Source organism: Coenobita brevimanus, chromosome 84 (genome assembly GCF_032717465.1).
Source record: "Coenobita brevimanus isolate Jiangsu-jjx chromosome 84, ASM3271746v2, whole genome shotgun sequence".
Classification (NCBI taxonomy): domain Eukaryota; kingdom Metazoa; phylum Arthropoda; class Malacostraca; order Decapoda; family Coenobitidae; genus Coenobita; species Coenobita brevimanus.
Window position 1 is genome coordinate 50,841,048 of NC_137037.1, and position 25,144 is coordinate 50,866,191.

The 25,144-nt window shown below is 38.4% G+C and overlaps 1 protein-coding gene across 5 annotated transcripts in view; it reads left to right on the forward strand.

Annotated features, from left to right (window-relative positions):
- The window catches only part of Ndae1 (Na[+]-driven anion exchanger 1), a 265,601-nt gene extending 244,724 nt beyond the window's left edge, over nucleotides 1-20,877 (forward strand). For all 5 annotated transcript variants that reach the window (XM_080280219.1, XM_080280220.1, XM_080280223.1 and 2 more), the window contains 2 exons: nucleotides 5,236-5,341; nucleotides 20,797-20,877. In XM_080280219.1, coding sequence (XP_080136345.1) covers nucleotides 5,236-5,341; nucleotides 20,797-20,856 — 166 coding nt within the window. In that variant the 3' untranslated portion in view covers nucleotides 20,857-20,877. The remainder of the gene's footprint in view (nucleotides 1-5,235; nucleotides 5,342-20,796) is intronic.
- The last annotated feature ends 4,267 nt before the right edge of the window (nucleotides 20,878-25,144 follow it).

Consider the following 25,144-nt stretch of genomic DNA (forward strand, 5'->3'; position numbering starts at 1 on the left):
TTGTAGCAATAATGATTAGTGATAGATTAAGGAAGAGGCAGACTGCATTTGCTGTAGCCACTCTGATGTGGAATTCTCAAAAAAATATTTACAATCAACTTTCTGGAGCAACATATTTGTAAGTGCAGGAAGAACTAAAGATTTGGGCTACTGCCACACTTTCATTTCCTCGTTCTTCCCACTTAACATACTTTTACAACATTTTTCCTCTCATAACCAGCATTTATTTTGGTAGGTGGAACAAGAAACATGGGAGGACTCTGCTCTCTCTTGTTCTCATTCTTCTTGGAAAAACAAATCATAGTTCTGATAGAATCCATCGTATGTGTCTTTGTGGCTCCTAGATAATATATATCTTCAATTTTGGTGCCAACAGTATAAGAAAAATGCTTTTTACTGCAGCCACTGTAAACAATCTCTTGATTTTGTCTGACTGGCCAATAATAAATGAATAAGCTCACCTGCAAAAAAATGGATGTACAGTATTCATGTTTTCCTACCTATTTTGAACATCAAGAAACTAACAACTCTGTGTGTAGCCTGTATAGCACTCTCTGTCTTTGCATGCCCAGCTTTGTGTTGCTTGTAGTGTATTATTGCCTTGCACGTTCAGCTTGCACTCACATACTCTACATAAATGCCACAGCTGCTAGGTCCTCGTCAGATTTTGAACCATATTCAACGTGTGTGTATTCATAACCATATTGAATGTATATGTATATTGATAACCATCTTAAATGTTTATGTATGCAGTATCTATTAATAATATCCCAATAAACAAAAAGCATATATATATATAGATAGATAGACAGATATATATATATATATATATATATATATATATATATATATATATATATATATATATATATATATATATATATATGCAGTCAAGTTGCCTAAGGCGCAGCTAATTGGTTTTGGGCCAAGCCTGCGCCATAGAAAACCGTGGCATACAAATAACTAAACCTGTGGGAAAAATGAAATCTGGTTCTGGACGTTTGCCCAAAGTCCCCCTTTTCACCCCACTTCCCCATATTCCCCCACTTTACACAGGCACACAATCAAGCAGTCAGTCAATGCATGTATTACACACAAATTAAACACTAAACAATAAAAAATAAAGGCCTTTAAGGGCATAAAATACAGAACGTACCTAACTCCAATGACAATAGTGCTAAAGTAGAACGGGTAGGGTTGGGGGGTTCCGAGGCAAGAGGCGCGTTTCAAACCCTGTGGCGCCCCCATGCCATAGGTATTTATTGCGCGTGGTTCTTCTTCTTCTTCTACTTTTTTTTTTTTTCACCTTGCCATGTCAATATAAAACCACGGCATAGAAGTCCACGCCATAGGCAACTTGACTGTATATATATATATATATATATATATATATATATATATATATATATATATATATAAGTATATTTTCTGTACTTTAGTTACATTTCTGTTAATTCTACCAGTTTAATTATATATATCTTCCACTGAGCTAGTGCTAATCATAGTGTTCACTTTAAATATTTCTTACTAAATTCTAATTATAGTGTTGAAAGAATAGTTCTCATGGTAAATTTATCAAGTAGTCCTGCTAACATTATTTCTGAAGCTATATTACCTACTATGCTGTACTTCTGAATTTAATGTATAATTTTTCAATTTAATATTTTTAGGTACATCAAGAATTTATGGTGATTGCATTTCAGGATATAGTTTGGTTATTTGTTTACAAAACCATTTAAAGAGAAGGTTTTGCATGCCATAATCTTTTTAATGACATTACAAAATATTTACTGCACATAAGGATATAAATTGGTAATCTCGAAGTGAATCAGTTCTCAAAGGATAGATATTTCTTTTTTTGAGGCTGATTTAAATGTAGTTATTTTTAATATTACATAGAACTGTTCAAGATCAACTCCCAAAATTATGCACCGGCTGACCTGGGGAATGCATGAGAAATTTACTGTTATTCTTTGGCAAATTTGGGTTAAAAAATGCTATATCATCAGGGGTCCAGTTCCAACTGAGGGTACTACATTTATTGAAGACTTTAGTGTTGAAAACAGTCTCCTTCATAATTCACCCATAAGGTCATCAGTAATTGTAGCTCTCAATGGCTGAGAATGGACCCATGTTGATATAGCATTTTTTACTGAAACGTAGCCCAAGGATAGCCTCTGGAAGTTTCTCACGCATTTCCTGGGGCAAACTGTATTCAATCCATCATAAGCAACTGTGTCTTTGTGAATACTGATGTACTGTAAGAGATCTCAGTTTCAGTATGATGTGGAATGTCTTGGTAACCATCATGAGAAGGTGACAGTTACAAAGGATGGATGTTCAGTGTACTTTAGCAGGGTAAAATTATCCATCTTTCACTTTCAGAGATGTAATAAATTGATGAGGATGTACAGGTAAATTGGAGGGGGTGACCTGAAGTGAGGAGAGGTTAGAGAATGAATGGAAGCAGAGAGAAGGAGGAGGACGGGGAGACTGAGGATGAGGTGAAAGGATTGGGTAGAAAGGTATATGAATGAGGGTGGTGTGAGATGGAGGGACGAGCATAGAGACATATGAATGAGGGTGGTGTCAGATGGAGGGATGAGTTGAGAGACATATGAATGAGGGTGGTGTCAGATGGAGGGATGAGTGAAGAGACATGAATGAGGGTGGTGTCAGATGGAGGGATGAATGGAGAGACATATGAATGAGGGTGATGCGAGTTGGAAGGATGAGTAGAGAGACACATGAATGAGGGTGGTGTGAGATGGAGGGATGAGTGGAGAGACATATTAATGAGGGTGGTGTGAGATGGAGTGATGAGTAGAGAGACACATGAATGAGGGTGGTGTGAGATGGAGCGATGAGTGGAGAGACACATGAATGAGGGTGGTGTGAGATGGAGGGACAGATGGAGACATGTGAATGAGAGTGGGAAGGCAGCCACATGGTGAAGGATAGGGTGACGGTGATGTGACTTGTTTGTGACCACCCCTTTTGGGATTAAGACATCTGGATGCAGATAAACAGACAGATATGAAAGGAGGGAAAAATGATGGAGTAAAAAATGGATTAGAATCACAAGGGGTCTGGCCACCCAGGAGAATGATCTGTGATTATGGTGATCAGTAAACAGGGGTGTGGGTGGGAGGGTACTTTAAACAGTACAATGTGAGTTTTCATGCTGATTTCAGCAATGAGTATGAAGTGAAAAGACAGACTAAAGGAGTATTGGTACCAGTACCTAAGGGAGAGAATTTTGGCGTGAAGAGAGTGAATACTAAATGGTAAAAAACACATTTATGGATTTCTTGTCACAGCCATACTTGATAAGTTCTAAATGGGCAATAAGCAAATTAGGGTCAAGATGGTAATTACCAGTTTCCTACAGATCCCTTCATATTGTTGGGGTCCAAGCCTAAATTAATGCAGTCCAGTTTAAGAGTAGGAGACCAACCTATGGCCCTGGTAGCATTTTATATAAGAAAAAAACTCTGGTTGCCTCTACGACTTGAAGTATACTGCATAGGCCAATGTGTGTTCTGACCCAAGTGCTCCACCACCATTCCATCAAATATACAGTTTCATAAAAGCTGTAGGACACATGTATCTACCTATGCTTTGAGCACTGAGTCAAAAACTCCGAGAAAACAAGCTGTGTGCATGCAGAGTAATATGTATTGTACGGTCCTCTATATTGTATTTGTAAATAACCATCATGACAGTTCAATGCTGATAATGTTTTAATTCTAACCAGTCCTTCCTCAACGCTTTGAATCCAAGTGATGTCTTTTATAGTTTATTCTTGTTGCTGCCATATGATTTTATTCATCACTAGGAAGGCTTCACACTGAATGGGTTTAATAATGCTCTACAGTGATCTCTTGGTTATTGTGCGTAACTGGTACTGAGCCTAAAGCATGATAACAAAACTAAGTGATAACAAAAACACAGAATCTATGGGATTTATCCTAACTGATACCAGGCACCCCATTCATGAACCCAAATTTTCCCTTTTACAACAATTTATACTCACTAAATACACACATGCCGTTATGGTATCAGAAACACAGAGGCATGGTTAGGTTATTATAACATCACGAAAAGAACACAATAAGGAAGAAACATATACAACACAGAGACCTAAGATGAGCTAGAAGGAATGGGATTCTGAGGCTAGGGGATGGAGAAATAGTAGTCTTCACCACCTAGGATTAACTCCTCAGGTAGTCTCATCTTTGAATCCCTCAAAGCCATCAGAAACAACAGATACTGCACCATCACTGTCAGCAGAAACCATCTCAGGTGCACAATAAGTGTTTTAGAGCTGAAAAATGTGCGATAACAGCAGAAGTGCTGATTTTCATCTTGCTGTGATAGCAAAAATCACTAAAACCAAGTGCATGATAACCAAGGGATCACTGTATCTAACCCCTCCAGTTTCAGAAGTTTATTGTAAGTTGAATAAAATCATTAGATGCCAAGAATAAAATGAAAGAGACATGACAAGGATCTGTGGGTTAATACACACCAAAATTCTGTACTGTACCATATACAGTACTGGGCACCCCCTTTCTTTTGCTAATGTCCATATTTCTTCAGTTATATTTTTGTATTTGTTGCCATGTAGGCCCATATATAATAACTGTTTATAATACTTTACTGTACAATGCTGTTCTAACAATTAATGCACCAATTAATATACTTGTTAGATCAGATTTATACCTTACTAAACAAGTGTATTAATATTGCCAAAATTAAATCTTCAGCATGTTATTTTTCTTTTCTCATAACCATACACATTAACCTATGACTGCACATGTTTCTGTATCTTACACATAAGTGTTCTGTCATTCAGCTTTGATAAATTTATAAAATTTCTAATACCAGCTTTTCTTTAATAATTCAACTGCTCTATTCAATATAAATTCTATGCTGTATATTTTGAAACTGGAGTGGTGTTTAAAAATAGGGGTCGTATTTTATGTGGCTCAACATTTCATAAGTGCTCTATCTTAGCAATTTATTCTGCAAGTGACACCTAAGAATCCCCTAGTAGTAATATAGTATATTAGTAATGCATATTGTTTGTCAATATCTAAATGACATTTGACATATGAGAATGTTAAGGTGTAATATGCAAAATAAATCACTAGGAATCAGTGCTACGAACCATCCTATACCATCTAGAAAAGGGTCCTTAGAGTGGATGTGTTAATCCAGTCTTCCCAACAGCACAAGGAAGCGCGGCAACAAGCGAGATGCCATCAACGAGGACGAAAAAAAGCGGCTGAGCATGATGGCGGAGGAGGATGAGGAGGACGAGGGCATCACCATCAAGGTGACCAAGTCGTAAAAACTGTGACGGAATCAGCTAACATTTGTCTTCTCTATTAAGCTCATTAAGAATCAGCTATATGTTTCCCTTCTTTTATTATGCTCATTTCAGAATGTTCCAAATCTTCATTAATCTCAGTAAGAATCAACTAACATTCTACATTGTCTAGTATGCCCTATGAATCCAGTATTAAGCCCTATGAATCCAAGTGACATCATTTTAAATTATTTTTAATGCTGGTACATGATTTTATTTGACTTAGGAAATGTCTCTCATACTGATGGGGTTTATTAATGCTACATCTAACCTCTCCAGTTTGAAAAAGTATCCTAAGCTGAATCAAATTATGAAATGGCAAAAATAAAATGAAAAAGAGGTTGCCGGGCTCAAAGGGTTTAGTTCATTTATGAAACTGCTAAATATTTTTGTCTGTTTTGATAACGGTGAATTACCTAACACTCTCATGTATCCTCATATAAATGAATCAAATTACTTTCATGTTTTCTGAATAATCAGCAAAGCTGTTGTAGTCTTTATGTATTTATATAAAGGAGATGTTAGGCTTTCTGAATGTGTCATAATATATATGACAAAAATTAAATTAATTTAGGTCTCAGTGCAAATTTTAGTTGGCTGATCTAGTCACAAGTGCAGTTGTAAGACACATAGCTATGACATGGCTGTTAACAAGGGGCATAAAGATTGGTCAAACTAAAGCATATACAGTACTGTACACTGGTGGGGGGAAAAAAAAATGTTTTTTTGTAAATCTGGCACTGCCACTGTACTCCTATGCAGAACTGAAAAATGTCATGTCCTAGTTAAGTGATTAGGTAGCATTCTCCATAAAGAATGAAATGGCATCTAAAGGTGTAATGCACAATAATTAAAAACTGCATTGTTACAGTATTTTTCCCACAAGTCCCCATAAGATGGGAACTCGTCCTCTTCAAGTTGCCAAAGGCATATACAGTATCGGGTAACAGTTTTGTACAGTATGGTAAAATAGTGTGGCAAATATATATATATATATATATATATATATATATATATATATATATATATATATATGGTTGTGGAGGATTTTGTGCTTATTTAATTAATGACAAACCAGATGATGGCCATAACCTTCCTCTTGGTTCCTGGAAGAAGGCATTTGCTCTCTTTAGTCTTCTTTGATCTTTCTTAGAGTTTCTTCTCAACTGAACACTTCCAGGCAGTATGTGTCTATAAAACATTAACTCTTTCAGTCACAGCCAACTGTTTTCCATGTATTCCCATAAGGATGCAAATACAGTACTACACCAGGGAGGTGAAGGAGTTTCAATATGCTCATAGCAATATATCAGGTTTTGAACTTTCCTAGCCCACACAGTGTTACCATCCCAGACAAATCACTTTTTAAAAAAGTGTTACAATGCTACAAGCACTGCAAATTTTGCTCTAAATGCAGACAAAAAGTCCATGCATAGATGCATTCATGAGGCTGAAACTGTTAAGTGGTGCACATTATAATGCCAATCACCAGGAACTGTTTTACTTATTAGCCTCCCCTTTACACAGCCATGTCTCTGTAAGATGAGTATGTGTATTATCATCACTTGCACAGACATAATATAGTTTATTACAGCAAACCAGGAGTTGACCCAAATTCCTCAACAATACATAGAATCCAAACATGTTATGATAATAATTTCCAACATAACTACTTTTTTACCCAGTATGAGCTAATATTGTATTCCATAACTCACAGCTACAATTAATAATTTTTGATCCCTCTGCTCCTGGTTTGGATTTAGACTGGTGCAATACTGATTTTTTTTTTTCATTATACAAAATATTATGTAAAGTTATGATTTCATTATGTTCTGCGTTAATTGTGTAGAACAGAATTTCTGTCCTTATTTATATATTTCTATATTTTTTCTTCTGTTATGGTTGTTTGTACTAATGGAGGAAAGTGCTATCTCAGCTGAGCACAGTACAGGGTCTGCCAAAACTAGCTTAGGGATTTCAGATGAGTGTGAGGAATAAAATCATACCCACAAGGCTTTGACCAAAATTGACAGAATTCTACAATATTTAGATTTTTATACATTCTTAATATTTCTGAATCACGTCAGAATTGATGTACACCATACTGCAATATGTTTTATGCCTCTCACACTTACCTGAAATCCCTGCATTACTTTTGGAAGAACCTGTAACATCCCAGGTTTCTGTATGTTGTAGTTTCTGCTTATTTATACACTGTGTACTGTCCCTTTTTAAACTTGCAAAATCCTGGGAGATTCCCTAAACTCCAACAATCTGATGATGTACTTTTCCATCTTATTTTTGCTACTTACAAATCATTTTACTCAGCTTAGAAAAGTCTTCTACAAGTGAGGAAGTTGATGAAGACTTTTATCTAACCCCCACAGTGTGAAAAGTCTCTCCTAACCTGAATATAATTGTTTAAGTTGCACAAACAAACTGGAAAAATACATAACTGGACTGAGGAGGTTAAGCTCAGGGCAGGATGATGTTGCATTTCCTCCATGTTTCCACAATACTTACCTCTTCATTCCAATGACATTTTGTCTTATTCTTGCTATGTCCAGTTATACTCAACTCGGGGGATATTTTTCAGACTGGAAGGATTAGATACAACCTTCATTAACCACCTTCACCATAGGGGGCTCTGCTAATTTGAGTAAAATCATCTGGCAACAGCAAGAATATGATAAATTAGTGCAACAGGACTGAAGAGGTTGATGAATCCTCACACCTGGGTCCATATTCTTGTCAGTTTAGAAGGCTCCTCAGCATCATTTTCCTACCAGTTTATTTCCGTGTATGGCATGCTAATCTTTATGTAAGAAGCTCCACGGGGGAATGCGGAATAATAATGAGAAAATGGTGGATAAAGTAATGGATTTTGGACAAATGGCACCTTCACAGAGTTCCTTCATGGAGTGACTTTTATTTTTATTTTATTTTATTATTTTTTCACAATTTTCCATGAAGGAATTTCAAAGGTGTCATAGGGATTTAAGAAAAAAATATCCACTGTCTAACCTCCATTTTCTCGGTTAATTCATTAATTCAGTGGAGGGATGGAGCTGAGAGGTATATGAGGGAGGGGGGGGTGAGTTGGGGGGAGGGTAATCAAATGGTGGGTGACAGAGCGACTTGGAGGCGTTTTGTCTGCAGCCACCCCTTGCAGGATTAGGGCGTCGGGCTATAGATAGATAGAATTCATTATGGAACATTTGGCATTACTCCATGGACAGACTTGTATGTTATTTAATAAATCTATGCCCACAACAGAAGAGATAAATAACATACAAGAGAATAACAGGGTGTAGTATTCAAATGGTATCACTATACAAGAAGTGCTAGAAACCTCCTAAGCCCACCAGAATATGACCCTTGGATATGAGGCTTCTCTTCTTGCATGCTTCACCTAGCCAGACAGTCAGTACAGTAGCTATTGTATGTGTTTGTACATTGGTTTATCGCATTTTATTTTTTGACACCACAAAAAGCAATAAATAAAAGTTTCACCCTTTTTACTCCAAGACGTGAGGTAACTTCGACAGGCACTTTTTACTTATTGTATGATTTACAATACACTTTTTGTTTTTCCTATGATGGTTGTGTGCTCAATGGTCTATGGTATTATTAAGGCCTGGGTTTTGTTTGTTAAAGAGGCCACCTGGGACCCTTTCCTTACTGGTTTATTTCTGCATTATGGCATATGGATATTCTCTTGTACTGTATGTTATTTATGTAGCCTGTGTTGATAGCCAGGAGACATCAATAACATATCTAAGAACTGTTGTTGTGAACCCAATGGACTGCAGGCTGAAGATACCCTCCTTCCGCAGTCCATTATCCTTCTTTTTGGGGACAAAAAGAGTTGAGTATATTGGTGCCACCACATGAAGGCAAAATAAATCACTTAAAGAAGAGGTGCTCGGTAGCCTCCCTAGCCAAGTCCCTATGTTATGATGAGACATACTGATGCTTATTGTTAGGTACTATATAATGAGATCAAAGTTTTTTATGAAAAACTGTTATATGGTAAAAATATTAAACTCTAAAACTTAACACATCTCATGGCATGCATTACCTATTCCTTTTTTATCAATTTATTATGGTATTTTTTGAGAACCTTTGACAACAGAGCAGAGTATGATTGCTAATGGCATAAATATACTAATATACAATGGTCTGACTTGCTCATTTAAAAATGACTGATTTTTAACATTTACTGAAGCAATATTACGCTGAACGCAGGACCAGTCAATGATACACAGTACAACAGATTGCTTTCAAGTGCACTGGGCATACTGCTAATTATTACACAACACAGGTGCACATAATTGTTTTCACCTTCATTAACAGAGGGTTCAGTTTGTAATTACATTATGCATATACAGTAGCACCAATGCCAAATGAATTATGAAATCCAATATGCTATTAGTGAATATTAACATATTACATAAAGTTTGAAAACTCAGGTTCATGATCTGTAAAAGTAATGACTACTGAAAACGGTTGTTGTGGCCCCAAGCTCATCTGGACATGAACCTGGTGGACTGCAGGTTGAAGATGCCCTTCTCCGGCAGTCCACAATCAACCCTTCTATGGTTAGGGAGGAAGCCAAGGTATATTTGTAACAATGGCAGCAGATCAACCAGTTATATGTTGGTGCCACTACTGAAAAGGCTGAAGTTGCCTTTCTCCTGCAGTCCACCATCCTTCTATCTAGGGATAGAGGGAGCCAAAGGATATCTGTATAACCAGACAGTTGATTCATATTATATTGATGCCCCAGTGAAATTGGTTAACATACTTGTAATGATAAGGTATACAATGGGTTTGCTTTTATCAACATTATGTTGTGGCTGCATGACAGATTGAGTCCCTTTGAATACTAGTCAAATTTATCCTCAAGTCTGACTACACCTGGGTCATTAACTAAAATGAAATGGATTATAGAACTTTGATGGGGGGGGGGGGGGCAAGATACAGCCATACACAGTCTGTGGGGTATTCTGGTTGTCTACAGTACCATAAACTCTTTTAATCCTTTACTGTATACATCAGTGAGTTCCGAATGATGATATAGTACAGCATATCATCATCATCATCATCATCATCATCATCATCATCATCATCATCATCATCATCATCACCACCACCACCACCACCACCATCATCAGTATATACTCTCACTCAATCCATGGCTATTTTACAAGCCTGTCAATGAATTATTCGTTATTTTAAAATTTGCTTACAGTGTGCTACGATGGGTTAGGAAAATACTCAAAAATAATCTGAAAGTGAAATCATGGTTAGTGCTGGTGGAGGCAGACCTTAAGTGGTTTAAATGATGCAAGTTGAACAACATATTGGTGAAAAAGTAGAATGAGGAAGATTAATGTTTGAGAAAGGTATGTGAGGATAAGGTAGCCTGGAGGTGTTTCTAAATCATTCCCAGCTCAGAAGTTCCAAAGGGGAAGCAAGGCGACAAAGATGACGACGATAAACCTGATCAACTGACAGTAAATCATAAATAGGTTTTATATACCCAACTGATCAAAATGCGGGAGTAAATCTTTTTTTTTTCCTAAGCTAATCACGTTAGAACTTTCTTAAAAAGACAATTTAAACCAACTGCACTCTTTTATCACTCTCAGAGCTATTTTACTGAAAAAAGGTGGGAGAAAAAATTTTTCATTTATATAGGCTCTGACATGCATGCATGCATTGGCCTTGGTCACCTAATGGTAGCTCTCCACATTGCTCAACCTCTGGCAGCAACTCTATTCAGTCCCTTGATCCTGAGGTGACACTACATAACCTGTTCCCAAGTCTTTTACATTCTGCCTCTCGCAACTCCACCCTCATGGTTCACATATCTCACCTTCTGGATCCAGTTGTCATCCTCTACCCTCTCCAAATGCTCAAACCATTCCAATCTACCCCATCTCATCACATCACTAGTATGTTCAACTGTCATCCTTCCTCTCAACTCATCATTGGCAATCCTATCCCCCAGGCCTGTCATTCAGGGATGCATTACACATCCATCTGATCATTATCTCTGCACATCTGAACCTCTGAATATCCTCCTCCTTTACTGCCTGCTCACTAATGTACACCATTAACACTCTTAACAAATGCTGGATTCAAGGACCCCATTAGCATGGAGGACGAGCCCTTTCAATGTCAGGTCACGCAACAACTCCCTGATCTTCCAACCACTCCTACCCTTGCTGCTAACTCCAGCTCCATCTCCAATGCATATCATGTCCTACAAATAACAAAACACTTCCAAACACTTAGGACTCTCCAGCAAGATTAATCCGTTCCTACCTCTCTTATTCTGTATGCTCTCCTTTACGGATGGCACACTCAAAATCGGCACTGTTTTGCAGTCTACCTCTAATACCACTGCACCTATGCATGCACTATCACAAAAACTGTACAAAATGGAGTTATTTCGCACACCCTTTTATATTACCATTCAACTCAGGCTGCGTCCTACCGCAAGCAAGTACTTGGGAGGCAGGCCTCAGCACCCAAAGCCACACACTGAGAGCCCCCCCCCACCCCCCCCATCACCGTGCTGTTCCCACGGACTCAATATTTCATAAACAATTTATCCTCACACCCTCATTTATGCTTCAATAATCGTAACTAATTTTTTTTTCACTGTAATCCTGAATAAATGCAATTGCTTATGGCATTGTAAAAAAGATCGGCCGAACGTAAATTATGTCGTATTTTTTTTTTACTTCAGTTTTTTCAGTCTTTTCTCAAAGATATATAATTTTTAAGGTACATGTTACTGAGAAAAAGTTATAGTGAATTTACATGGCTACATTTTGGTCTATAAAGAATTACTGTAGGCCAATTAGGGCCAATTTTACAGAACATGAAATTAAATGACCTTACACTTGAGCAAGGCTCGTCACTGACTGGGGCAATGGGGCGACGCTGGGTGCGGATTGGGTTAAGCATGGCAGAAGGATACACGGGGACGCAAGTTGTACTTTGTTCTCACCCAGAAATGGATGCAAAATCATTCCATGACCAAAAAAATTGGGCCATTCATTCGATGCAACAGGGATTGAATGGTAATAAGCGGTTGAAATGTGCACAGACGCAGCCTGCATCAAATGGTAACGAGTGGGTGAAATTTGCACCACACCCATAAACACCAAAGGGTTAAATGTTTATTTAATGATCATGTACATATTTCTAATGTTTTCAAAGGTCCCTCCCAATAGTCTGAAAAAAAAAAAAAAAAACAGTCTGAAAGACCCTTGGTCCCCTGCGATTCAGATTGCAAGACTTTTACTGTATATCTGCAGTCACTTTATTCTCGCTTGACAAAAATATATAACTTCTTTCAGCTTAGGTGATGGAGTCAGAGTGGAGGGTAAATCTGACTAGTAAGCTATCTCCTGTGTCAACAAGTGGGTTGGAGGTGGGTTAGAGCTCCTCCCTGTAAAACAACTAACTCAAAGACAAACAGCCACCCCTTACAGGATTATGGCATCTGGCTGAAGACAAAGATAGAACCAAAGTGATTTGTTTCTACCCTATCTCAGAGCTAAGGTTCACTGAATCCCATGCAACCATGACTTAATATCTGAATGTGACAGAGGCTGGTTCCACTACACGAAAACAAACCAACCATAATTCACTGATGTTACATTTCCCTTTACTTTTCTTGATTTAATGAGTTATTTTTGTTCCTATATTTGTAATGCTTTCTTTGTCCTACACATTCACCACAACACATCCTGCAATAGATCTCTGTACTGTATGCCAAATACAGGTACCTCTTGATTTACGTGAGTATTGTGTTCCAGAAGAAATTGAGCAACTTGAATTTCATGAAATTTAAACATACTTTAATCCGTGGAATGCGAGCCACAGCTCAGGCTGTGCTAAACTTCCAGTGGCCATGCATCACCGCTAACTACTCCACCCTCGTGCAAACTTACGCATGGCACTATGCAAAGATGGAGAGATTTTTTTTTTCACCAGATGATGCCCTGGATGTTTATCTCCAAGTTTATAATAAACAAAAACCAAAAAAATATATACAGTAACCTCTCAAATAACTTGAGGGTTAGGTTCTTGGAGAGGTCGTGTTAGTTAAAAACGCGTTATTTAAACATAATTTTCCCATCAGAAACAATGGTAATATTGGGGGTTATGTTCCTGGACTCTGGGAAAGTCTACCCATTTGGGGAGTTATGCTACTCTAAACTTAAAAGTTTAGATTTTAAAAGAAAATCCACGTAAAAAACAAAAACAGTATATTTGGGGAGAAATAAACAACATTTGAGCCCTAGTTGGGTCGAAGCGTTGTTTACTTCTCCCCAAATACATACAGTACTGTTTTCGTTTTTTACGTGGATTTTCTTTCAATTCTGCTTCATTCACGGCATTGTGAAAGTTCAACATTATTAATGTATTAGTAGGTCATAAAAACACTACAGTAAAAGCAACATTTTCATTATGGTAAGTAGGTCACAAACATTAACAACACACAGCCTCACTTCATCTATGCATTACTCATCGTCTGCTGCTGTTCCTCCTCACCCAGCTCCCCCACCTCCCGCCGCTCCCCTCCCTAAATTTGTTGTCCCTCCTCGCTCTGCTGTCCTTCCTCTTCCTCTTCCTCTGACTCCTGTGCTACTGATGATGAAGATAACTCCCTAAAGGTTTCTGTCTTCTTCATAAAGAACTGCTCTATCTTGGTCTGAGTGGTTTTCTTCTTTCTGTTCTGCAGCATCAACTTGTAACAATTTAGATCTGCCATCACTTTCCTGGCCAAATTTTGTCCAAAAATAAGCCAAATTGCTCAGAATGGGGCCAAACTTCATTTTTGAATACCAAAGTTCGAATAAAACCAGTTTAAAAAAAAAAAAAAAAAAAGTATTTATGCATAAACTGCCACACACGGTCTAGCAGCTCGGGACTGTCCAAGGCGCGCGCGGCTGATGTGAAACCATCACGTACATGTAAAGCCGCATTAAATCGAGAAACCCTTGTTAGTTAAACATATCTCCTTAAATATTAGTTCGTGTTAAAACGAAAACGCATTTTTTTGAACTCGCGTTAGTTGGGAGGCTACTGTATATATTTTTTCACTACACCCCTACGCAAACTTACGCATGGTGCTATGCGAAGACAGAGATTTTTTTTTTTTTTTTACCAGATGATGCCCTGGATATTTATCTTCAAGTTTATAATAAACAAAAACCAAAAAAAAAAATCATTTTTTGTACACCATAGGACGGAATAAAAATAAGGTAACTGTGCAATCCACGGGTTAAATATCAGGACCAACTTGCCTATCCCCAGGCTCCTAAGCTCCTCATAGGGAAACATAGGAATGGATGATGGATAGAGTAAACATAATTTTCACATACGAATGTATGTTAAGTGAAGGAGTTAGGTTCTGTGAAATTTCTAGAGTGCTATATCATAAATAAGATACAGTTACACTATAATTCCATACCTTTAATTACACATGAATTATGTACAGTACACATACTATACAGAGGTGGCACAGGCAGCTCACATCACAAAAAAAAAATGGTGTAAAAACACTGATGAGGCTGCACAGTGATGTTGACACGAAGCTGGTACAACAGTGGATGCGTGTTTGATGGTGTTTTTCATCCTCTAGCACAGGAAAAGTGTGAGATCTCTGGTGGCCAAAAAATTAAGTGCCCCATGACGCAAGTTTGGTTTGTTCTTAAATCGCGCTATTTTAAGAAAAACATGTAAACAAACTGACAGATTTTTTACGTCATGTTATTTAAAATACGTGTAATTTAAACTCGTGTAAATTGAGAGGTACCTGTACACAGTGTTCAATAAACCAAGAGATTATTTTTCACTTTTTTCTTCGTTCTCCCTTTGATTTAGATGCCTAGTGGTCTGGTGATTGAGTTCTTGGATCAAGGTGTTGTGGCATATCCACTTTGGTTTAAGTCCTAAAAATGAAAGTGACTGGAGGTTTTCCTACTATGTAAAACACTACCAGTGGCATAGGTCGGTCTCCTATCCTTAAATGTTTTGGATTACAGTAGCATAACTTTAGTCACCTGTGTTCCAAAAGGGGAAAATTGAGATTGGTATTTTTCTTCTCTAATTTCTCATTTACATTCATTATCAACACAAAACATCAACATCAACTTACATATTCCACAAAAACTGATGTAAAGTTAGCTTGTGAACAGATGAATGGATAAAACTTCCTAATTCTTAAGCTGGCTATGAAAACCCATAAACGATTTTACAACCATGCTGAAGGAAGAAATGCTCAAACTGAATATATGACATGATACTCTATGACCACATCCTACAGAAAGACTGAGAAATGAGGAAGCAAAGGAGCATTGTGGTGTTAATGCACATGTATTAGAAAGCATTAGGAGGAAAAGTCTGAGATGATTTAGCCATGTGGAGAGAATGGAGAATGTGAGATTGGCTAAGAGTGTGTTTATAAAAGCGAGGGGGAGGGGGAGAGGGGAGACTGACGATGATATGAAAGGATCAGGTGGGGAGAGGTATGAGCAGAGGAGAGGGGGGTGGAAGAGCTGGAAGAAGGGCAGACAGGGTGAAGGAGGGCAAAGAACAGGGTGACCTGGAAGCAATGTCTGTGGCCACCCCTTATAGCACTGAGACACTTGGCTATGGAAAAACAGACAGACAGAGTTAAACAGACATAAACACAGATAAATAAATAGACTTATAGAAGGATACAATATTTTTTGTTCCAGACTGTTTCACATGGATCTTTGGAGGGCAATGTTATTGGTGTAGGGGTGGGGGCGGGGGGGCAGTGCCAAGCAAAGCATCACTGACAGGGTTCAAAGTGGGTGGAATAAGTTCAAACACCTGTTACCTATTCTGATTTCTTGAGTGCTTTCACTGTCCTCACAGAAAAAGTGTTTGGTGCATAGAGTGTCATATTGTATAACAGTGAAATATGGGGTGCTAAAGAGAAGGACTATTCACTCATTCAATGTAGTGTTGCACTCAGCTGACTACACTGCCTTACATGCCAAATAGTTTCCTGTAACTCACGAACCCATTTAATATGTTCGGTAGTGACCATATTACCAAATGACACCTGGTGATCCAGAAAGTTAAGACACTCCAACCTGAGAAGGCCCATAAGGAATTACATCCAAAGAATGACTGAGGTTTATCTTTCACTCCTCTAATGCATCCCCTATCACCCTGTCCTACTTTCTTGACCTCCTTCCAAAAGTGTTTCCTTCATTCTCTCCACTTTACACTCAGATTTCGTCCCCATACCTTTATGGCAAACTGCACATGGACATATCCCTTTTGCCACTTGCCCAAGATATCATCAATTATGTTTTATCCACATTTACTCTCAAAACCCTCGAACCCCATATCCTCTCTCCACTTCCCAAATCTTTCCTCTGCTACTATCTCATTCTCTGTGATCAGCACCAAGTCATCAGCAAACACTTCTCATGAGAGTCCATTTCTGAAGTCAAGTGAAAGATCAAGCACCATAGCATGCAGTAAGGGGCTATCTGTCTCAACATAACCACATTCACAGAAAATTCATCACTCAAACTTACATTCAGTCTCACCTGGGTGTGAGCACCCTCATAAACTGCCGTAAACACTCCAACCAACAAATCCTTAATCTAATGCTTATCCATAGCCAACTTCACCACCTCCCTGGACACTCTGTCAAAAGCCTTCTACAAATCAGCAAAAACAAATTACAACTCTCTCCCCCTCTATATTTTTCCTGAAACTGCTGGATATTAAATATTGCATCCGTGGTCCCTTTGCCTGGCATAACCCAAACTGTTTCTCATCAATAATCACTCTTGCCCTTATCATACCCTCCACTCTCTCTGTTACCCTCACCATCTGGTCCAAAAGCTTTATGCTTCTACAATTTTCCCTTTCCAGGGCATCTCCCTTCTTCTTATACAGATTTACAAACATGCTCTTCAGCCAGTGATCTGAAACAACACTCATATATAATAACACTCATATATAACAAAAGTTATTAAATCAGCAATTAAATCCATTCTATAAAATCCTGAGGCCCTCCACATTTCAGCTGTGAACCCAAACACATCTGCCACTTTCCCCAACTGCATTCTGTCAATTGCCTTGCCCAAGGTACCAATGTCAACCAAAGACCAATGGACAAAAGCAGGATCTGCCACCTCTGATCTTCCCCTGTTCTAGTCAAACTCCTCGTTCAGCAATCAAATGTGATGTTCTCTCCAAGAATCCTTAATATTCCCACTATGGTACCATTACCCTTCCTTCATCAATGAACACACACTGTTCACCTATGAAATCCATGTTTTCTCTCTTTATCTCTTTAGCTACCTTAAATACTGTACCAGATTCCTCCTCTCAGCACTATTAGGCTATACAATAAAAGTCTGAGACTAAGACTCTCTCCTATACAGTACCTTGTTTCTGGATATATGCTTTGTTGCCAAGTATCCCTTTCTGTTACCATCCTTTTTCCATTCCCACACAGTCTTCTATTCTCTTCTACTGCAGCTTCCATTCCCTCAACCCACAATGCACATTCATACCATGCCTTAAACATGTCACAGCCTCCCACTACTTCATTCACTCACTTTCATCTTCGGTTCCCATTGCGCCATCAAGGCGTCCCTAACACATGTATCACTTCCACCCTTTTGCCCGTGCCCACAGGGAATGTGGGAGTATATGGTTACCAGCCAGCACAGTGAATGATTTGCTGAATACAGAAAACCATCTGGCTTGTCACAGTACTGTATAGAGTACCCAAAGACAGCATTACATCAAGTGAGTAAATGATGGGTGTTCCCCCCTACCACAAGGTAATAAATGATACACTGAGATAATGCTGGTTCAGTGCATATTTCAACCATTCAATAAAGAACACTGGTATGCTATATAAAAACTGTTGCTATATTAGTGAGCAGCCTCACACTGCAAAACATGGTGAAAGTGAGTTAAATTACTGTATGTGTCATATGCCTCAACTAAAAATCTATTTATCTATCTCATGCCAGACACTTTAATCCTGGAGGGGATGGCCACAAACAAATCGCCTCTATGTTACCCTGTCCTCTCTCCAAATTGTACCTACTTTTTTCATATACAATACCTCTCCATCCCATCCCTCAAATTCATCCTCAGCATCTCTCTCCCCATTCTTCCCTCACCTCACTCATATATTTGTACACTCTCCTAATCAGTCTACCACGATGTACGTAAATAATGCTGAAAATCAAAGAACCTAACCAAGCAGAACGAGCCTGAAAGTGAAGAGAGCCTTCCTGGGTACAAAGGGTATCATACATGAGTGGGTGGGAAGCAGACATTAACCCAGACATCTCACATGTTCAGATACTAACAGAGAACAAACCTAAGGACTGGGATATCACTGAATGTCCATCCATCCATCTGTCATCCGACACAGTATTGTTCCATCAAGAGTGCAGGGTCATAAGCCTAGGCTACTCAGTCCAAACATTTAAGGTGAGACCATATATTCATCTGTGTGGCATTACAGGAGCGATAAACCCCAGCAACTCCTCAGTAGCTCCTGAATGAAACATCAATTTGAAGTGCCTTAACTCACTAAACAAGTAGTTGTCTAAAAAACTGTACGAGGGCCATGTGGATAATGCTCTACGTCAGCATACAGTATGAAGACACACCCTTAATCTGTTTGCGTTATCAGAGAACTGTGCCATAAAGGGCAAATAACTCAAACTCTGACTCACAAGTGTGACAAAGAAGCAGAAGGATAGAGAATCAGAAAATGCAGAGATGCATATAAATAAACACTACAAACTGTGAAGTGAGCACCTCCACACTACAGACACAACAAAAGAAATAAATCTTTAGCATGCTGCAAGGGCTTGCTCTGTGGGCCATATTCATAGGAGCTCTGGAAACTTTGCAACATCTCTTAATGAGCAATTTACACTCCAGGCTGTTAAGAATAGAAACTTACATGTTTCAGACTTACAGTAAACTCTCAATTCTCCATTGTTGCAATATCCGGCCCAATGCAATATCCAGCACTGCTAGCTCAGCTCTATGAAAGCAACATTCGGCACTAAAACAGGACGTAACCGGAGGTTTTATGCAATATCTGGTGTTGAGGTGTATCAACCAGCTCGTAAATGGCAGCCAACCAGTACCGTATTACTGTACTGTATCATTATTTTATTGTTATTTTATGCTTAATTTTCATCTTTTATTCATGAGAAAGATTTTAGGATAGAGGGTCAAGATGGATAGTAACACATATCTGGCTAAACGCCAAATGTTTAGTTGATGGGGGGTACTATGCAATATCTAGAGTTTCACATTACTGTATTTGGCATAAGGTTTGGCTGAATTATGCTGGATAATTGACAGTTTACTGTATATGGTTAGCCCTGACATCACCAACACCAAGTATGAAGTAAAGCAGTTACAAAAATCACATTACCAAGCTAGAACAATAAGTAATTCTAGTGTATCTAAATAATTAGGTAAATACTTTGCACACTTAATAACTAAAGCACAGTGGTCCTGATGAAGAAATAGATAACTTAAGGCTGCATCCACACCAAATGCTTGCTAGCACTGACAGGTTGGCGAGAGTTTTGTATCACTCTAAGTGGGCAAGTGGAAGTGTGAATCTGTCATCACTTTTTGTTGTTGCTCAACCTCAGTCTGCCCAGCCTGGCAGAACTGTCAACTGCAGGTAATCAACTGCCCCTATGGGGTCATTCCACAGGTTCCCTCTACTGCTGGTGTGTCTGTGTTTTGATGTGCCACATGTCATCACTGTAACCCATTCAAGTGGCCTCGCTGGACATGAGTGGGTGCAGGCGAGAACTTCCACTAGTTCTTTCCTGTGTCAAGCATTTGGTGTGACACAGCCTAATACAGCACTTATAAATTTCTTTAAAGCAATACAGATTATGTGGGAAGGAGGTGGAAGAAAACACTGGTGGGTAGAGGTGAGTTTATTCCTGACTGAAATAATACTCTTTTTACTTTAACTTGGCCTAATATACCATCTATCCATTTTGAATAGAGTTATAACAACAGATCAACATCAGAATATGATGCTAGTACCGGTAATGAAAACATGATATGGAAAGGATATTGGGCTGTTGTGTTGCATTATTCTGGCACTGACCTATATGAAATATGCTCCAAATGAAAGAAAACCAGGGACATGTTAAGGTGAAAGAAATATAGTCAGGAAGAAGATCACCTCTACTCACCCATGTTTTCTTCCATTTCCTTCTCACATCTATCATAACGCCTGTACAAATACAATTTTTTAATACCAAAATGTTCATTTGGCTGGCACAGTACCACTGTCAACTATTTAACACAATAAAATCACTGTTCTCTTACAGATTGAAGAGCCACAACTGCAAAAGAAGGGTTCTATTGTAAGTGCGGAAACTTCAGTGTGAGAAAATGTGACAATCTTCAATGCTGCCTAATATGTGGGATTGTTGAGCACTTTTGGGGCACAGGTGCTGTGCTTTTCTGTAAATCCTGTTAAATAATATCATAGGTTCTGGGATGGCATACCAGTTAACTTATTGGCTCTGGGACTGCATACCTGTTAAATAATATTAGAGGCTTTGGGACTGCACAACAAGCTGAATTGCAATTATTTTCATACTGTAAGAATAGATATATAATACTGTTTGAAAACATTGTAAATTTTGTTGACACTACAAATCATATATCTGTGTATTTTTACTGTGTACATTTTAATATTGTTATTTATCATCTCTTAACCCCTTCAATCCCATGATGTACTTCTAATTTTACTCATCCTGCTACTGAATAGCCAGTTTGCTTTCATCTGATGGAGCAGGGCCACTCTCACAACTTCAATACTAAGTCATGGTAATGTGAAATTTGATGAACCTTCATCATGAGGCAGGAAGGAGTCTCCTTGGTTATTAGGCAGATCAATGGTTCAATCTGACTATAAGTGGTCATCAACTAAGCTGAAGAGACTAGATATCTCTGAGGATGTTACTCAAGTCAGGAGACCCCTCTATTAATACGAGGGTCAGTGCAAAATATATATAACACTCCCACTTCCAAAAGTTTGCTTTTTTTTTTTTTTTTTTTTTTTACTACGTTATTTTTTGGGGTGGGACAACAGCCCTCCTTTGTCATTAGCCTGACAAGCAGGAAGACAATTGGTTATAAAGTTACCATCCAGCATAGAAAATGTTTTCTTGGATTCCAGGAACCATTTGGTTTGTCACTCAGTGTGGGGTCACCTAAGGGCATTCCCACATCAAGTGAGTGGATGATGGGCACCCAATCTACCAGATATATATGACAGTAGGGAGGGTAAGCTGGAGGGAGGGCAGCCTAGTGGCAGACGACAGGGTGACATGGAGGTGAATTGTCTGCGGCCACCCCTTACAGATTAAGGAGTCTGGCTATAGATGGACAGTTGGTCAGTTTTAAGTCTCACCTAAACTGAATAGCACTGTTAGTGATAGCAAGAACAAAATAACAAAAGCAATGCATCATCGGACTTAAGGGGTTAAGGTGTGTCTGTCTGAGATAACAGCTAGGTGACTGAACATATCAGCAACTGATCTAATGGCAAAGCAATTAAAAGTTCCAGTCTGCCATGATTTTAGGCATTAAGCTTAATTTGACCCAACTTGTATTGCTGAGTTTAATTTCACGGTATTTACTTGATGTCAAAGTTTGACTGACCTATTTTTAGCTAAATTTTGAGTAGTTCACTGTACAAGATTACATGCTTCATAGCTCATTTCAAATTTGAATTACATTCTACCACAACTCTCACCCTTCCACACCAACCCATACTCCCTCACTCAAATATCATCACCTCTAATTACAGTCCATTCCACACAACAGTTACGGGTGATGAAATTGCAGTGAGGGAGTATGGGGAAGTGTGGAAGAGTGTGAGTCAAGGCTTAATGTAATTCTAGGAATAGACTAATTTCTTTGGTAATGTGAGAGGAAAACTCCTTACTCAATGGAATTTATATCAACTCTGCACTTACACTCCTCTATACATTCAAGCCACATTATAAATACATTTTCTGATTATACCCTTTTCACTTCAACTTCACCTAATCTATCTCTCCATCCTGAATGCTGAACTGTAACAGATTAACACTAGATTACAATGCTAGTCATGAAGAGGTGCTATGGAAAGGATGCTGAGCCATGTGCTGTCTTTTTTGTCATCTCCCCATATTGAATGCTGAGCTGTAACAAAAGATTAATACTATATTATGGTGCTAGTCGCAAAGAACTGCTACGGAAAGGAAGCAGAGCCCCAGTATTGTTTTTATTTATTTTTTTTTTTCCCCATGCTCTCTTCCTCTTGAATGCTGACCCATAACAAAAGATTAATGTTAGTTTATGAAGCTAGATTATGATGCTATGGAAAGAATGCAGAGCCACAGCATTTTTTTTTTTTTTCTTCCACTGAGCTATGTGAAATAAGCTGCAAAGGGATAAAAATTTGGGCCAAGTTAAGGTGAAAAGAGTATAGTCACTATTGTCACTCTCATTACACATTGCTATCAAGACAGTATCAGATTACAGAAGTTGCTCTTGCTGCATACTCTTATTATTATCAATGCAATATTCATAGGCTGTATTTCAGTTATAAATGGCAAGTATCCATATATTTTGATATAAAACTCATCACTATCAAACCTTAGAAATGTTAACTGTCCTTATCTATAATCATTCATATACTTTTGACCCTACGATGCCACTAGCCAGTTTGTTTCCATCTGGTGAAACGAAGCTACTCTTACAATACTAAGCCATGGCCACCTGAAATTTCATGAACCTTAGTTATGAAATAGTAATGAGTCTCCCTTTTTTTTTCTATGCTAAGAAGAAGGAACCAAAGGCCACAAGCCCACAATAACTGTTCCTTTCAAAAGAAATGCAAAATACAAGAGACAGCCAAATTCAAGGTCCGATCATTTCGAGATGCCTGGACACACTGCGTTTGAAAGACTGGAGATCATAGGAAGCAGGAAATACAGACTGAGGGAGACAGTTCCAGAGTTGACCTGTTGCATAAATGATGGACTGGGAGTAACAGTTAACTCTTGCATTAGAGAGCTGGACAGAAAAGGGATGAGAGTTTGTTGTTGGTTACTAGTTACTGTAATTTTGTCCTCCATATTACTACACTTGGCCATCGATAAAGCTGAGCAGGGTTTTTGTCAGATGAAAGCAGACTGACTGCATCCTTCTAAGGGTCATACTTTACGTGGTTTTCAAAATTTCTTAACACCTCTTCCTTTGTTATTTATTCTGTACACAACACTTCAGAATCCTCTTCTATGTTACTGATGCAAACTATGTCAATATTAAAACAAACAGCATAAAAGAGAATGTTAAGGTGCAATCAGTAGAATAAATCACTGAGGAAGATGTGCTACAAAGCTTCCTATGTCATCTTAATACCGTATCTGACTAAATCTTCTTTTTGTAGGTTTGTGAAATTTTTTAAAAGCAGAAGAGAAAAATGTTATTATATGAACTTCTTAATCCACTGAGTCGAGGGATGTCTTTGACTTTCTTTGTGCCATCTCCTGATGATTTTATTCAGCCTAGGACAGACTTTTCAAACTGGAGGGATTAGATAGATTATTAATAAAGCCCTTCCATACGAGAGGCCCTTCCGAAGTTTAATATAAGAGTCTGGTTGCGTTTAGAGTAGACTATGCTGTTTTCACTTTAATCCGGCATAAAGTTGCCACCTCTCCATCCTGAATACTGAGTTGTAACAATAGATTAACACTAGAATATGATGGAATTCAGAAAGAAGAACCACAGTATTGTGTTTTTGTGCCACTAAGCTGCAAAAAATAAGCTGCAAAAGGGAAAAAAATCTGGGACTAATTAAAGTGAAAAGAGTATAAAATGGATGTCACCAAGTTTCAGTGGGTTGAAACTGTACTGCACAATGTAACAGCTTCTTGCCCCTCTCTTAATGGCAATACAAAGGCTCATATCTTCTTCAGCTCTATCCTGTAAGTTTAGAACTCCTAGTAAACCATGCAGATCATGGAAATATATAAAGTACACAATGAGGCAAGTAGAAAATAATATGAGACTTAGAATTCCCTGCCTGAAACCAGAGACACTGTAACAATATTAGCATCCTGAACTCTTACATGTTAACACTGTAACAGAATGAAACATAGTGAATTAGAAACTACGGTGTATGATAGAGAGTAGTGTTTTGTTCAGTCACAAGCAAAAGTTTGCCCACACTTCCCTGCTGGCTATCGCAATGAAGGGTGTTATGTGAATTATTCTCATGTGATAGCAATATGGAGAACATAATATGAATATGAGATGAAATGATACACTCTGACATTTAGGGATGAATGAGCTGTAGTAGTTGTAGATCCAGGTTCATAATAAATGTGAATCCAGTCAACTGTTAGCTGAAGTTGTCCTCCTCCTGCAGTTCACCATCCTCCCCTCTAGGAATAGGGAGGGAGCTACAGGACACTCTTTTAACCAGGCAGTGGAGCCACCCAATTATAGCTATGCCACCACATGTAGGTGCCCCTCTCTAGCACCAATGCATGTAATATCAATATGAAGCACACAATAAGAGTATCAGAAGGAAGGATACTCCCTGACATTTGGGGAGGAATGAAAAATGCTTAGGCAATATATGCATATTAGAATAAAAAAACACTCTGACAT